Here is a 16,975-nt window from a genome sequence, read left to right as displayed (position 1 = left end):
TGATTATCTTGTCTTCATCCGTGGTAGGGTGATGTTCTTAAAAGCTTTGCCATCAGATCCAGACAGACTTCTACTGGCTGTATTATGACCTTGGGCAAGTCACTTCCCTTTTCGGAGTCTCAGTTTTACAGTAGTAAGATGCAAATAATAATGCCTGTTTCTTAAGGCTTCTAAAAGAATTGAAATAAAATAACCAGCCATTGCTCCCAGCTGTGAGAGATTATTCTATAACTGTTGGTTATTCCATAAAATTCCTGACTTTCCTCTTATAACATAAAAGTACTTCAAAAAGTTCAGGGGAAATAGAATTAAAAGATAAGTCGATTTGGGTGCAAAAAATAAAATCCATGCATAATTTTTTCATTACATGCATTTTTCATAAGCGTTCTCAAGACCCTTCAGATGCATGGATTTCAGTGAACTTTGTGAATGCTCCTTGAACAGACTTCTCTTCTTTTGACTTTTCTTCATCAAGGTCAGGAAGGGCAAAGTAGGTTGGCATCCTCAGTCATAGCCAGGCACCCTCATTTCCCTGGTTGCTGTCATTGAAACACCCTGTGCTTGGGAAGACATCAACAACCGCTGAGGGGTAGCCTTGAAAATACAGACCTATTATTCACACCCACCCCTTTCAGCACTGTTCTCCCTTGCTGGGTGTTTTATTTCTACCTAATCAGCCAATGCTTGCATTGTTTCTCCCAGCTTCTTTGGCTCCTGATGAAATAGAGCTTTTCTTTATGTGCCAGCTTTAGATTCATCAGCTTTTCCTGCAATCCAAAGCTGCTTACAGACTCACACAGGCCTGCCCTTGAGTGTTTTCAAGACAGATGCTCCATTTCACCTGCCCTGGCTTTCTAAGTGTCTTCATTCCTTTTGTGGCTCTCAGATTTCCCAAAATCTCACACATGTTCATTACTCCAAATCTCACCATCCAACTTCCCATCCTGAGACAAACCGCTGTCAGGGAGTCACATGCACATGGCTTCATCTCTCAGCCATTGTCTCCCAGACCATCATGGGCACAGAATGTCTGACTATACCGACTAATGCTTACCCTTCAATATCTGCAGCCCAGCCAAAGTGGAGCATTCAAACTACTTGTGCTATGGAAGAGACTTTTAAAAATAAGAGTTCCCACATCTGAAATAGTTCTTGTGATTCTATTTCAAAGAGCATAACATTATTTATCTACTATTTTCCCCACCAGACCTTTAAATCTTATGAATCGTTTTATCTGAAATATGTGTTCTATAGATTATCATACTATAACAATTGTTACCCAAAAGGGATATTAAATGACACTACTATTATGGTGGGGCTGGGGTTAGACTCCTGGACTACAAATGGTTATCCTCAACTTGAGCATAATGCCACTCTGCACTAGTTACTAACTCTGTAGTCCCCAATTTTTTTATTTGATGATCTGAGGTTGTAATACATGGCCTTCTTATTTTTTCAAGATAATTGTAAGGATCATGAGATATTATGTGACTTTCTTTTTGCAAAAGCATGACACAGATGACTGCTAATGCTTATTATTAATTGCTGGCTATTAAATGTGAACATTAAGTTCTATAATTACAATCAAGAATATACCCATTTCTTTTTCTTTTCATACATATTCTTACTTGGGTTTAAATTGATTCAAAGGCTTGCATGTTTCACATTTTAGCATCTCTAGTATTGGGATGTACCATATGATCTATGGAGTAACAGAATTTAGTTGATAACATTTTTTTCTTTCTTAGTGGTACAATAGAGAGGAAAATTCTGTCACTGATTTGTGAGGGCTAGTAAAAGTATCATAATCAAACCAGTTCTTACTTAGTTTCTTCAACTCTAAATTGAAAGGAAAACATGTCTTCGAAAGTTTTAGAAAGAAGCACACCAGCATGTAAGGGGTGCAAAGACTGAAAGAAAGGACAATTCTGTGACTGCGACTACTATTTTGACCTAGTCCAAGACTGCTGTGTCTTTCCACTTCTGTTACACAGAGGGAAAAGATATAGGGAAACCCAAAGAAAAGGTTAGCCTTCAGCTCTATGGGAAAATCTTCTTTATGATTGGTGATGGAAGTTGTAGGGATATAGTTAGTGAGAAAGGGAAGCTGGAACAGAGACAAAAGAGCCCAAGTGCTTGTTGATCCTTGGCCAATGGAATGTTGTGCTAGCCTGCACCAGGTTAGGCCATGGTTGGAGCCAAGAAATTATAAGGAAACAATAATAAAATGATCTGATACAGATTAGGTTTTATAGTAGTTGGGGGTTAGAAAAAGGATTATTTGCTTTTTAATGTTTCTGTTTAAGCATTGATACTCCAGTTGAGAGCTTTATTTTTGATATGACAAAATGAGAATTAGTGTACATTTTCTGTTTCAGGTGCAGCCAGTCTATAATTTTTATATACATGCATATATACATTTATGTATTTGAGAAGCAGAGAGACAGAGAGAAGGGAGGGAGGTAAGGAGGGAGGGAGAGAGAGTGCGTGGGGGTGCAAGAGAGACTGAGGTCTTCCATTTGTTTGTTCACTCCAGGGATGTCCACAACAGGGACTGGACTGTGGGTCAGGCCAAAGCCAGTCTGGGTCTCTTGTTTATGGCCTCGGTAATCACCCTAGGCTCTTGTCATGAGCTGTTGATTGGCTATTTTCTAGCCGTGATCTAGGTGCTGGGAATATACAGAAGTCAACAATAGAAATGTTAATTCCGTTTCATGGAATTTATATCCTGAAAGGAGCACTGGAAGAAATAGGAAACAGACAAGCACACTCCCAAATGAACAGAAAAAGTACTATGAGGTAAATAAGATAAGTAGATGTGTTAGGGTGACTGGAGGGAGGCTGCTTCAACTTGTTCTTCAGAGAAGATATCCTAAAGAGGTAGCATCTGAGAGGAGCTCTGATGAGCCTTGGGAGAATCTGGAGGAGGAGCTTCCAGGCGAATGGATGGGCCAGTGTAGTCTCTAGTAAGAAAAGCCTTTATGCAATCAAAGTCTAGGAATGAAAATGCCAGCCAGGGGGAAGGAACATGGGCGTCAGCCTAGTGGTTTAAATGTTGGATGGGATGTCCAAGTCCCATATTGAAGTGATGGATTCAATTCCTAGCTCTGGCTTATGACTCCAGCTTCGTGCCAGTGCAAATCCTGATAGGCAGTAGGTAATGGCACAAGTGATTGGATTACTGTCACCGACAGAGGTGACCTGGATCAACCCAGACCCAGCTATTGCAAGCATTTGGGGAATGAACCAGCAAAATAAAAGCTCTCTGTCTTTTTCCATTTGTCACCAAAAAAAAGAAAGAAAGAAAGAAGAAAGCCAACCTGGCCACACTGAACAAGAAGGAAACAATTTGAAGAGATGCTATAGGACAGGGCCAGTTCACATGGAATCTTGCAAACTCATCCCATATTCCTTCAGAACTGAACTCAGTTCTCCAAAAGCTCCCTCCACTTCAGTTCTTCCAACCTGAATTAACCTTCTCCTTTATGAAATCTGTAATGTGTACCACCTATAGAAAGGGTCATAAAAGTATAGCTTGCAAATGAAATCTGGTCCACTGAGTGGTTTTCTAATTAAAGTTTTATTGGTACACAGTCATGCCCACTCATTCAGAGTTCTCTGTAACTGATTTGACATAAGGACAGAGTTGTGTGGTAGTGTTTGAGACTGCATGGAGGGCAGAGAAAGTTTTTCAACCTATGATCCATGTAATCATACTGAGTACCTACATAATCACTACAATGATGTTTTATTTACACTAAATCTTCTTTGTTTTCTTTCTCCAACTACTGTGAAAACTCTCTGAAACCAGGGGAAGTGGTGTGGCTGAGGTCTTAGAGGGGTGGGCTCTGCCATTACATGGCCCAGATTTGAATTTATGCTGGGCTGGTTGATGGGTGAACTCATGGACAAGCTAATTAATTTCTCTGTGCTTCGGTTTCCCACCCCCACAAAATTAGACATGCTTTAAATGAAGTAATACCTACAAGCACACAGGAAGTACTTCATAAAAGCCTGTTCCATGGAAACTTTGGACCACCTCCAGCACTCGGTCCTGTTACTAAGCACACAGATCTTCCCTGATAATGGTTGACCTTGGCTTTTGCAAAAGATGCTGATGCCGTTCAGTTTTTTTTTTTTTTGTAAAGTATAGGCAGAAATAATTGAAATATACTAAACAAAAACTTTAGTTCCTAATGTACACTCTATGCCCATCATTTACAAGCTAGCATCGCTCTTCGAGAGGTACTCCATTGCATTCTGTCCTGGGGCCTCACCCCTGTCTGGAGAACTGAGAATGGAGCCTGCAACCCTTAGGCCAACATGGGTAAGCCATGGATCTCATTACAAATGCCCCCTTTGGGCCTAAAAAGCAGAAATAGTGGGGATAAACTCCATGGAAACCAGTTTTTGTTTTTGAAGTCTTGTCGCTGAACCTATGTATTCCATATATATAAGAACCGTGGAGGCCAGCAGCTAGGGGGCCAATGGAGGCTCTGGGCTGCATGAAGGCTCTACTCTGTCCTGCTTGCAGTCACAGAGATGGGGTCACAGAATGGAAAAGGTAAAAGAGGCGTAAACCTCTCATTGTTTCTATGATCCAGGACAGTGCAAGAAACATAATGTGTTTCCAGGTAAGTGTGATACTGAATGAATGAATTCCAACATCAGCTTTGCTTTCACTCACTGAGTATGACACTGGATATGTCACTTCACCTCTTTGCTTCAGTTTTTCCATCTGTAAAATAGGAATGATAAGAGATGTATAGTGAATAGGGATGTATTACTGTATGTAATACAATTGATGAGAGTACTATATATATGTGAGCATAAACATTAGAAATTTGCCTCTTCATGGGTACTTTTTAAGGCTGGCCAGCCATAGATATCTTGGAGACCTAAAAGCAGCGGCATCTTACAATGTTAACTGACTTATATTCAGTTGATATCCTAGTATAAAATATAATTACAAGTAGACTATATTTGTAATCATATTACTAGTTTGATTGTAACAATTTTCTTAGTCTCTACAGTTCAGTGGTAGTGTTTTTCTTCTCCATTGTCTTGACTTTCTGAGTCTTTACATTTTCCACACAGCCAATTTTTGTATTCCATTATATGTAATCTTCTTGTGTGTTACCTTTAGGTGTATGAATGGTACACTGATATTCAAATTCCACTCCATTCCCATAGAAGCCACTTCTATACTTCTAAGCTATTATCATTTGAAAGCATGTTTAATTGAATGGTATACAGATTAAATAGTTCTTAGCTGGTTCCCTTAGCAACAGTTACAGACTGCTTCTTGTACAAGCCAAGCTTCTATCATAAACTAACTTTGAAAATAACATCTAAGCAGAAATCCACCATGTTTTGTTTCATGAGTAATATGAACCAATGTGTTACTAGTCTCAATATTCCAGAAAGCAATGGTTATCAACTTTGCATCAGAACTGAGAAATGGCAAGTAAGTATGCATCATCTACAACCCTCAGCTCTACCAAGTTAATTTGTAAAATGTATTTGCTAAAGTTCTGAACATGGTCTTATCTATGCAGTGAGTCACCTGCCAGTTGAAAGAATACAAAACTATTCTCAGCATTTATAATTTCCTAAGAAATCCTTGTTGCTGTGGTGATTTTTATGCTTCTTAGCTAAAAACATAAAAACTCCAGAGTGCTACTAGGACAATTAATAAATGGCAAGTGCATCAAATGGGAAGGATCACAAAGGCATCATGGGCCATAATTGTTCAGCACTGCAGGTGCTACAAAGCAAAGCCTAGAAAGAGAGGCAGCAGCAAACAGTGGTTGTAATGAGCCATGGTGGATAGCAGCGGTGGAAGTACACATGGAAACATAACCACATTTCATGCCAGGAACAAAGAGAGAGAGTTGAGTGGAGTCAAACTCAGGCTTTTATAATAACCCTCTCTGGACAACTCAAGTTGTTGCATGAGAACTCCCTTCTGAGAAGACTTTGGGACCTCCCATTAGGACTCATCTATTAGAGGTTTCACTACCTCCCAGTATCAACATCCAGGGAATGAAACCTTTAATAGACCTTTGTGGGACACACAAACCAAAGCAGCAGTCAACAGCAAGGTCCCAGGAGCTGCCCTGCAGAAACTGTGCCTTAAAGCTGCAACTTTGAGTGAGTTATATAATTTTAGTTTCCTCATTAGTAAAATGGGATAATAATAATAAAAAAAAACCTCATCTGTATGTATCAAATCAGTTAACTCCCATAAAGCACAGAAAGCAGAGCCCACACACAGGAAGCACATGAAGCACGATATAAGGACTTGTTAAGTAAAAAACATGCTGCAGAGTGAAGCTTAAACTCAAACACTTTTCAGAATTAGAACCTACAAATTGCTGTTTTCAAGTCCATGAACAGTAGCAGCTCTTCAGTCTGATGCTTCTAGACTTTCAAACTATGCAGATAAATTCATAACTTGAGGAGGAAAGAACAGTGCTTTTTAATAGACCATCTATTCTCACCTCCCAGAACTTCGATATTTAGAAATCCATGTCTTATAAGTGCATGTCTAACACTCAAGATTTCAAATTCATATATTATTAATCATAAATTTTAAATTCATTTCATTCTAACCTCTAGAGTTAAACCAGAATACTTTGAATCTCAGCGCTGACATTTACTAGTTATGTATCCTTTGGCAAGTTACCTAAGCTCTCTGAGCTCCTCTGAGCAAAATATAAAAAAAGTGCAGTGTTGTACTGATGAAACAATATCCTGTAAGTAAATCACTTAGCAGAGTTAAATGTGAATCATGAAATACTGTATTGCATTAAAGGATAATCAGTAAATAGCATTAAAATATTAAATATCTTTTTATCTTCTCATTACAAACTGGCCAGTGCTAAGAAGCCCTTCCTAAGGACTCTTTCCATATCACATTGCTACTAACTCTCATTTCTAGTGTCTCTTTAGTACAGATTTCATTCATGATACCACATCTTACACTTCCTAGCATGTTGATTTGGAACTGCTCCCAAACTTGCTTCTATTTTGTTTTCTCCTCTCTTTAGCCTTCCCACCTTCGTCCCCTGTCTTAATTAAGCCCAGTGCAATGTTCTGAGCCCTATAATGTTTCTTCTTGATGGATAGAGTAGTTATTATGCATTTCTTTCACCAAATGGAAGAAGAATGAGATCCTAGGTTGAATTCAGGTTGAGGTGGAAAATCTGAGAGGAATTGAAGAAAAAGTCATAAAGAAGCCTTAAAAATATGGTGTAATATTCTAATAAACTCCAAAGAAATGGTTGTGGAAAGACCAAAGGGCAGGGCCCTGATAGCATTCTCTTATGTGGTTCCCACAACTAGGGTCTAGAAACCAGAAAAGCAAGAGAAAAGAGCAATTCAGATAAGGAGTAGCTGTAACAGGTAAGTAGAACAACCCGAAAACCAACGGAGGAGGAACTCTCAAAAGGTGGTGTGCATGTATCTGTGTGTGTTTATGAGCCTGGGCATGCTCAGGCCAACAAACATCAAGAAAAGTCCCTGAGCTCTCATGAGATCATTGGAAACTTACAAATGTGATTTAAGCATGTCTAGTCAAAGCTAAATCAAAATTGAGAGTAGTTCAGAAAGAGTAGGGGGTTAAGGAGTGAATACAGATGGTGTAGACCACTGGTTTAGGAGGAGGATAAACTGAAAATGAGATGATAAAGATGGAAGATTAAGGAAAGGTGGAGATAAATGAGGAAACAGTCTTGAATCCTAAATGACCTTTGAAAAGAAATTATTTAGTAAATCAAATAAAATTGCTCTCCCTTCTAGTGGCATTCTTATGTCTGACTCAACTATTATCAGCATTTGAAAACTAAGACATATACATGAATCAAAACCAGTGGTTTTAATTTTTCCTAATACCCAGGTTGTTTAAAAGATTTAGACTTGGATGTGCATGTTCCCCCAAAAAAAAAAAAAGGAAGAAGAAAGAAGAAAAAAAAAACTTGTGAAACTAACCCAGTAAAACACTGTTATTGAAAGGTTAATAGCTTAAGCTTTAGATAGTTATCTATATTGCCCATATCCAAGGTCAGCTAAAAAAAAAAAAAAGGAAAGAAAAGGTAGGATTTTATAAAAAGCGAATCTCGATGTTTTCTGTCTCTTTAGGTTCCTCAAGATGAATGGGCAGGGTACACCCCTCGAGGTAAAGACGATGAAATCCCTTGCAGAAGAATGCGCAGTGGCAGCTATATCAAGGCCATGGGGGATGAAGATAGTGGGGACTCTGACACAAGCCCCAAGCCTTCTCCCAAAGTTGCTGCACGGAGAGAAAGCTATCTCAAGGCCACTCAGCCATCCCTTACAGAACTCACCACACTCAAGTAAGTAATCCCAACATGATATTCTGATAGTCTGGTTCCTTGTATTGTCACCTAGGCTCAAATTGTACCACTCCTGAAGAAGGTGAGGCAGGGCCCATCTTACGGGTGGAACAGCGTGCTGCACTAAACCGTCTGTTAATTTTGACACTGGATCTGACCTGTATATCCCCGTACCTTCAAAAGTAGGGACACTCAGGTCCCTATAGATCATTAGCTAAATACCAAACTCCAAGAAGAAAGGCTTGAAGCATCTAAGATGGCTTCTGAAAAGGGTTAAGATTTATGGTTAATGAAAAGATCCATGGATACCAGTTCTTGGACATTTGTGGAGCTACTAATATACAGAGGAACTCTTCCTGGAAAACTCTTCAATTTTTCAAACAATTGAGTAAAAGATGAGATAGTCTTAGAGCTTATATAACGTGGCCATGGTTAAAAATTGGATAATACATAAAGGTTCTTGATATGCATTTTTAAATATGAATACTTAGTACACACTAAATTTTAAGCACTATAAAGTGGGATTTATATTTTGAAATTGTGATTGTAAGTAGTTCCTACCTATATTTGGGCTATTTGTAAATGGATAACAGCATTACAAAGACTACTGAAAGTGATTATTTTAACTAAGGTCTCTGGTTTTTTGTTTACTTGTTTTATATGAATGGCAGAGAGATATAGAGAGAAAGAAAGACAGACAGGAAGAGCTCTCCCATTAATTAGTTTACTCCTCAAATGCTCATAACAGACAGGTCTGTGGCTTTTGCCAGTTCTTCCGTATTAGAAGCAACAACCCAACTACTTGAGCCGTCACCTGATGACTCCCAGGTTTTGTGCTACCAAGAAGTTGGAATGAGGAGTAGTCAGGACTTGAACCCAGGCATTCAGATGTGGGATGCAGGCATCTAAATTGCTTCACCAAATGCCTTCCCCTGATTTAATTTTTGATACTATTTATGGAGTAAGTCAGAACTTTGGAATATGAATCCAAAGACAGAATTCCATTTGAACCTGAAAATATATATTACAGATAATTAGTATTTTTAAAGTATCCTGGATTCCATATTTTGATGAAATATATATTACTCTTCATGCATAAGTATTGTTACAAAGTAAAATATTAAAAGACAAACAAAACAGAAAAGATTAAGGCAAGGCAATTGGGTTAAGGGAAACAAACCAGATGGTTAATCAAGAACACTTAAAATTAGCTGTCTAGTATATGGTGGAGATTTATTTAAATAACAAATTGTGTTATATTTTGAAGAATGGACGGGGGGAGTTCCTTGTTAATTCTTTCTCAAGGAATCTTGTGGAACCGCTGTGAATCATTTTTTTATACTTTTTTTTTTACAGGTAGAGTTATAGACAGTGAGAGAGACAGAGAGAAAGGTTTTCCTTCCATTGGTTCACACCCCCCTCCCCCAAATGACTGCTACGGCCGGTGCTGCACCGATTGAAGCCAGGAGCCAGGTGCTTCCTGCTGGTCTCCCATGTGGGTGCAGGGGCCCAAGCACTTGGGCCATCCTCCACTGCCCTCCAGGGCCACAGCAGAGAGCTGGACTGGAAGAGGGCAGCCGGGACTAGAACCAGGCACCCATATGGGATGCCGGCGCCGCAGGCAGAGGATTAACCAAGTGAGCCATGGCACCGGCCCCTGTGGATCATTTTTATCAGGCATTAGTACTGATACATTAGTAAAGCAACTCATGAAAAGAAGCTCTTCCTTGTGTGCTTCAGCTTCCAGCACACTTTCTCTGTGCCTTCTTACTGCACGTGTTAGCTTTCCCAGGCTGTCTTACAAAGAACTGCAAACATGATGGCTTGGAACAAGAGAAATGTGTTGTGCCACAGTCCTGTAAGCTGAAAGTCAGAGACCAAAGTGCCAGCCAGGCCATGGTCTCTCTGCAGCCTGGAGAGGATGCCTGTAGGTTCTGGTTGTGGCTTGTGGCCAGCAATGCTTTGCAGCCCTTGACTCTAGCTACAGTAGCCTTTGTCATCATGCAGTGCTCTCATTCTGTGTCTTCATCTGGCTGTCTTTTGAGTCCCTCCCTAATGACTTCATCTTAACTTGATCTGGAGACCCCACTTCCAAATCCGTAGTCCTCCTCTCTTATCCAGGGTTTCACATTTCTTGGTTTCAGTTACCCATAATTGACTGTGGTCCAAAACTATTAAATAGAAATTTTCAGAAATAATTCATAAGTTTTAAATTGTGCTCCATTCTGACTAGTGTGATAAAATATCACACCATCTTGTTGTTCTGTCCTGCCCAGGACATGAATCATCCCTTTGTCCAATGTATCCATTCTGTACACACTACCCACTGTTAGTCATTTAGCTACCTTGGTCATCAGATTGACTGTTACAGACTCAAAGTTTGTATTCAAGTAACACATCAGTTTACTTAATAATGGCCCCATAGAGGTGCAAACGATTGAAATCTTTACTTAATGTACACTAAACTGATCTTCTGTAAAAAAAAAAAAAAAAAAAAAAAAAGAAAAAAGAAATTATCAATTCCCAACTTGACTCTCACTGGGATTAAACATGACAATAGGTCTGATCTGATTTCATCATCATTTAAAAAAAAATCATCTATTATTTTTCACTTTATGTTTCTGTGTGGGAACAAACTGTTGAAATCCTTACTTAAGGTATACTAAGCTGATCTTCTGTATATTAAGATAATCGAAAATGAATCTTGATGTGAATGGAAGGGGAGAGGGAGTGGGAAAGGGGAGGGTTGTGGGTGGGAGGGACGGTATGGGGGGGAAAGCCATTGTAACCCATGAGTCGTACTTTGGAAATTTATATTCATTAAATAAAAGATAAAAAAAAATAATGGCCCCATAGAAAAACAGAAGTAATACTAATTATTTTATTTTAGTATACTGTTATAATTCTAATTTATCATTACGCATTTATTGTTATTATAGCTAATATCTTACTGTGCCTAGTTTATAAATTAAACTTTATCACAAACATATGGACAGAAGAAAAAACATGGAATTTATAGGGTTCAGTTCCATCTGAGGTTTTAGTCATTCACTAATGGTCTTGGAACATATCCCCTAAGGATAGGAGGAGCTATTGTAAGGTCACATTCAGAGATACTAGGAATGAGGACTTCAACTTATCTATTTAGGAAACATAATTCAACACACAGCATGACCACACAAGGTGAAAGTTAATGGTGGAAATAAAAAATAACAAATCTTCATTGCACTTTGGCATACCTAGCAGAAGCAGAGATAATTAAATATACCCAATCTAGGAAAAAAAAAAAAAAAAAACACTGGACTTTTAACAGTGACAGTGAGCCAAAGTAGTCTAAAATGAGGATGGCCAAGGACCCTTCTGACAGTTACCATCTACAGAAACCTTAAAACATCTCTCCACTAGAAACAATAACAGGTGATCATGACCATGGTACTCATTGACATCTTCCAGAAGATGCAAAAGACAGAACTGATGGGCAATAAAGTCACTTAGACCTTGAATACAGTTTCCTCATATGCAAACTAAGCTATGGGACTCTGCACCCAGCAGAATGCCTTTTCGCCTCCTGAGGATCCTGTTTGATTATGATCAGGATGCATCGTCACAGTTGAGTATTGAGTCATGAGGTGCAGTGATATGGCTGCTCACAGCAATACCCAGATATAAGGAGAACAGAAAGGAGCAGAGCTGTGAGGAAGATGAGGAAAGTTCCCTGGGGGAGGCTGAGGATAGACAGCCTTCAGGTGCCGAAATCAGCCTTCACACTCATGCCTGGGGCCTACTGTCTTCATGCTTCAGGGGTGTGGAAAATCTACCCAAAAGTCATTGGAACTCTTTCTTTCTCATTTGCCTTCTATACAATATTATCTTCCTCTAATGTCCTGAACCATATGTTTTACACCTGTCAATTATTTCTCTTATAGCTCAGAAGTTTTAAGAGTAGAGAGAAGCAAACACAGAGATAGGACCTAGGCTGATGGTAGAGTGTCAGCTAGTTGAGGCAATGACCTGAGTAAGAGTTGGTGACTATTTCCTTCCTGAACCTAGGGGAAGTCAATTTACTAAAAAGCACCTTGTAAACTGAAAATCATGTTTTCTTTACTGAGAATGGGGTGTCACCAAAACATCTGTTGTCCCATTGCTTATCAGACAAGAGTACATGTGACCACCATTCAAACACCCCTTCCATTCCCCAATATTAGTTCTCATAGTTCTACTTATCTCTATTCATTTCTCCCTTACCTATTGTTTCGTTGCATTTATCACTGTAGTCTACATATTAAGCTTCCATCATGCTCAACTTCATATGATTATTAATGATGTCTAATTTCATGGGATTTAAAGAGGTACACAAGGAGAAAAGAAAAATCCACTATGGGGGCATAATTGGTTCTGTCTGTTATTCCTTGATGATGTTTTGACTAGAGATCATTATTTTTCTAGAAGTTGGAAGCATTCAGCAGCTGCCGAAAAACGATCCCCATATCCTGGAATTCTAGTTCCCCCAAAAAAGAAAAGTATATTTATGTTCCTACTTCTTTGACATTTAAGTTAATTTTTCCTCCTTCCTCCCCAGCAATTCACAGCTTCAGGAATGAATCATAGCCATGAACCAAGATAACTAAAATTAGTCATGTGAGATTGGGGCAACATTTAGTCTGAGGTTTCAGCTCCCATGTTCCCTCAGAAATGTTGGCAAGAAGGCACTCCTACACTTCTTAACATTGTTTTTCTTCTTTATTTTCCCTTTTAAGGCATTTGGAGGGTTTATTTCTGTGAATGTTTTTCATCAGCTACTTAATGTTAATGATTGGGTCTTCAGATATATCAAGTCTTAGGTCAGCTGAACATTCTGGAGTTAAGAATAGTGTTGAGACGAGTAAATCAATTTCTGGGCCTCCAAGACTCTTGCTGTAGCCACTGTCTAAAAACTACTATTTATCTCATTCTCTTCTCATATTCCTCAGTTGTCAATAAATCCATTTGTATCATCACTAGCTTTGCCTTTTTCCTTAGTTCTTAGGTAATGGTAAGTGTGAAATGGAAATATCACACAAGAATGTTCATATTTTCAAAATGTCCTTCTGAATATTTAACAGTAAGTTTGTTTTGTTTTATTTTTTAAAGATTTTATTTATTTCAGAGGTAGTTACAGACAGTGAGAGGGAGACACAGAGAGAAAGGTCTTCCTTCCGTTGGTTCACTCCCCAGATGGCCGCAACGGCCTGAGCTGCACCAATCTGAAGCCAGGAGCCAGGTGCTTCCTGCTGGTCTCCCATGTGGGTGCAGGGGCCCAAGCACTTGGGCCATCTTCTACTGCTTTCCCAGGCACTAGCAGAGAGCTGGATTGGAAGAGGGGCAGCTGGGACTAGAACCGGTGCCCATATGGGATGCTGGCGCCACAGGCGAAGGATTAACCTACTGCGCCATGGGGCCAGCCTCTTTATCAGTAAATTTTTAGACATGTTTGGGGGCCAGAGCTCCCTCAGTGCACCAGCATAGCTTGGTTCTGATGAAGAACTTGTCTGTTCCATGGTTTTACTGTAATGTTTCATTCATTCCAGAACTAACACTACTGCCTGCTATCAGGATTAGTCAAAACCATGCCCAAATCCCATCTTGGACTTTTATTTGCTATATTGCAGAAAAAACATTTTTAAAAATTATATTAAGTGAATGATCATATAAAAGTTTCTAAAGTCAAATTCAAATAGCCAGTAATCCAAGACAAATAGCACTTATAAATTAATTTATACTTCTTTATCCCTCCATTCAGGAATTAAGAGAATTTTTCCCCTGGAAGAAATAGTCAATCTTTAATAGTATAAATTTTGAAATTTCTCTGAAATTTGCTAGAAGGGCCTGAAACTTGTAGGAGGCCAGTTAGAGCTCCTGGCAACTTTGATTAAGTGTCTAACAATAGACGAGGAAAGTTTATTTTCTACCCTAAATACCTGAAGACAGTTTTTCATTTTTAGGATGGTTATTTTTTCCCAGAACATTTTTTCCCTGAACATTTTTCTAGTTTTAGATAAAATAGCAAAATACTAAATAGCTCTATGTCTTTGGGCAACTGGTCTAATAGAGATCCCTCCCCAGTGAAATGAGAGTCTCGAGCTCTTAGCATGGGTGGCAGTACTTAGGTGGCTCCCACCACAGCTCCTCCATCCAGGTCCATGGCAGAGAGCATCAGCAGATCCCAGCACCCTCCCAGTTCAGTGCAGATGGAACCTCTCCACACAGTGCTCCAGCTGCCGTTGACTCATGATGTCCAGGAGCACTGTTCCTCCGCTATATGAAAGGTGGAGCCTATATGAAGGGACTCTCAACACAAATGTGCCTAACTGAAAGGACAGAAATACTGGTAAGTAAAATATTTTACGAAGAGGCAGAGAGATGTTCTCCTTCTACTTGAATTCTGGAGATCTTAAATGAATCAGCTCCACATCAGGAACTCCTGATGGAATCTCTCTTTCTTGTTTATCTTCATGTAAGTTTCTGCCTCTTTTTTTACTCTCTAGGCACACCGTGTCCTCTGCCTGTTCCTCGCATCCCGCACACCCCTCCTACCCACCTACTCGTCCTCGTGTTCCTTCTCTTCCAAGAAAATGGGGGGCAGAGGGAATGGGAGCATGGCTATGTTTTTCCCAAAGATATGAACCAAATTTAAGGACATAGCAAGACATAGCTCCCCCACTGTTGTCCTCCATAGAATGAAATGTCTCTGTTTCCCTTCCCTATCACTCTCCGCATTCCATTCCACTCCTACCTGCCTCCCAGGATAACATATGACAGCAAGTACTCTAGACAATGCTAGTGATACTAGAACAACACAAGCTTGCACTACATAATTATGAATTTATGTCCTTACTGACTTAAATGCAGGATAGTTTCCCATATTTCCCTGACAGTAATTCTTTCTTCTGCGATCCTCTATTCCTCCAACTGCCCCCCACCTTTCCAAAACAATAAGAAACTGAAAACATTTAAAACAAGGAGAGTCATTCTTGCTCATAGACATGTTATCACTTACTTATACAGAGGAAAAAGGAAGACTGACTGGCGGTGAACAACTGAGATGTGGTGCCAGAAAAAAATAAACATTCAAAGCAGAATGTGAAAATGAAAGATGGATTTGAGGGGAGTTCAGAAGGCTGCAGTGAAGTCAGGTCTGGCCTGGAAGTGTAAGTAGCCGACGTGGAGCTGAGCCAGGAAGGATATGGAGAACTTCTTGATGCAGGTATGGCCTGGAGTGAAGGAAGCAAAGACCAGATGACCCAGAGATCAAAGCTTCAGGAGGCACTGACTGACAGACAACTCGGGGAGAAAGGGTGGTCTCATAGGTGCAGATGTCTGGCTGTGGGGGTATAGTGTCATGACGTATCAAGAACCTGTGTCTAGTCCTCGGTTTACAATACCCAACCTGAGCCTTCTTCTTAGAACTGCAGGTGGGTTTGCACAGCTTGCCATTCAGGACTGTGGGAATATGGCTGTGGGACAGCAAAGAGATGTGAGCAGGGGAGACACCAGGAGGGGGTTCCAAAATCCCTAGCTCCCCACACCCCTTTTAGGTAGTACTGAGCAAGGATCCTGCCCACTCTCCTGCTGGGAAGACTTCTGTTTGCAAAAAAACCTTAAAAGTCCTGTCTTGTGTATCTATTCACTGCCATTTCTTCAATTTAATATCGACATTCCCAGTTAAAATGCAGACAACAGGTATTTATTTAGTCCCTATAGTATTTAAGTGCTGCATGATTCATTTATACTTGATGTCACTAAACTTATTAAATGCTTACTAAAATTGGGTTTTCAAGAGTCAAAATACATATATTTGAATACATATGGTAAAATCTAAGAATGGCAAAAATGGGCTCTATGAAAAGGAAAGAAACTAAAATTCAAGGGTTAGAGGTACTGCAGTGGAGAATTTTGTTTGGAATTATTTTCTAGTCAGAAAAAATCCACTTTACCTGGCATGGGAAACAGTTGTGTTTATTTTTTTTATTTCTTTATTGAAGGTTACTATTTTGTCAGTATAGTTTAATTTATTAGTTTGGCATTCATTTAACATCATTAAAGAAATCCTCAGCACACACCCCTACGGCAGGACTTTTTGCAGGAGAAAAGCTCCTTTAGCAGGGAGCCTTGGCAGACACATTAGGAGCTGCCTCTGATCCTCCCTGGAGCAGGCTGGGTAAAGTCTTAAATAAATACACCTTTACAGAGCATGCATATGGAACAGCAAAACCATCAACATTCCCATGTATCAAGCAGGAGGAAACCGGATCAAAACTACAACCTAAGCAATTTAGTTTACCTGAAAGGAGGAACTCCTAACAACAAATTTAATAAATATTGAAAAAGTTAATTTGGAAAATTTTAGAGGAACTTTCCCAAGCATCTTTTACAACAGCCTGAATTACATTTCTCTAAGAGCTCTGTTGATTCTGCTTGGAGACTTGAGTGAGCTGGACAAAACATGTAATATTTTCCCAGCCCGAGGAGTCTAAGAACTCAGCATAAGATAAGTACCGTATTCTTTTTATTTATTTTTTATTTGAGAGACAGAGAGAGTGCCCATCTACTTGTTCAGTCCCTAAATGCGTGCAATGGCT

The 16,975-nt window shown here is 39.5% G+C and overlaps 1 protein-coding gene across 28 annotated transcripts in view; it reads left to right on the top strand.

Annotated features, from left to right (window-relative positions):
• The window catches only part of DLGAP1 (DLG associated protein 1), a 1,071,624-nt gene that overhangs the window by 726,591 nt on the left and 328,058 nt on the right, over positions 1-16,975 (top strand). For all 28 annotated transcript variants that reach the window (XM_070050435.1, XM_070050436.1, XM_070050434.1 and 25 more), the window contains one exon: positions 8,143-8,357. In XM_070050435.1, coding sequence (XP_069906536.1) covers positions 8,143-8,357 — 215 coding nt within the window. The remainder of the gene's footprint in view (positions 1-8,142; positions 8,358-16,975) is intronic.

The sequence above is a fragment of the Oryctolagus cuniculus genome, chromosome 10, assembly GCF_964237555.1.
Source record: "Oryctolagus cuniculus chromosome 10, mOryCun1.1, whole genome shotgun sequence".
Taxonomy (NCBI): Eukaryota; Metazoa; Chordata; class Mammalia; order Lagomorpha; family Leporidae; genus Oryctolagus; species Oryctolagus cuniculus.
Note: the sequence above shows the minus strand (reverse complement) of the source record. Positions and strands in the feature narration are given on the sequence as shown.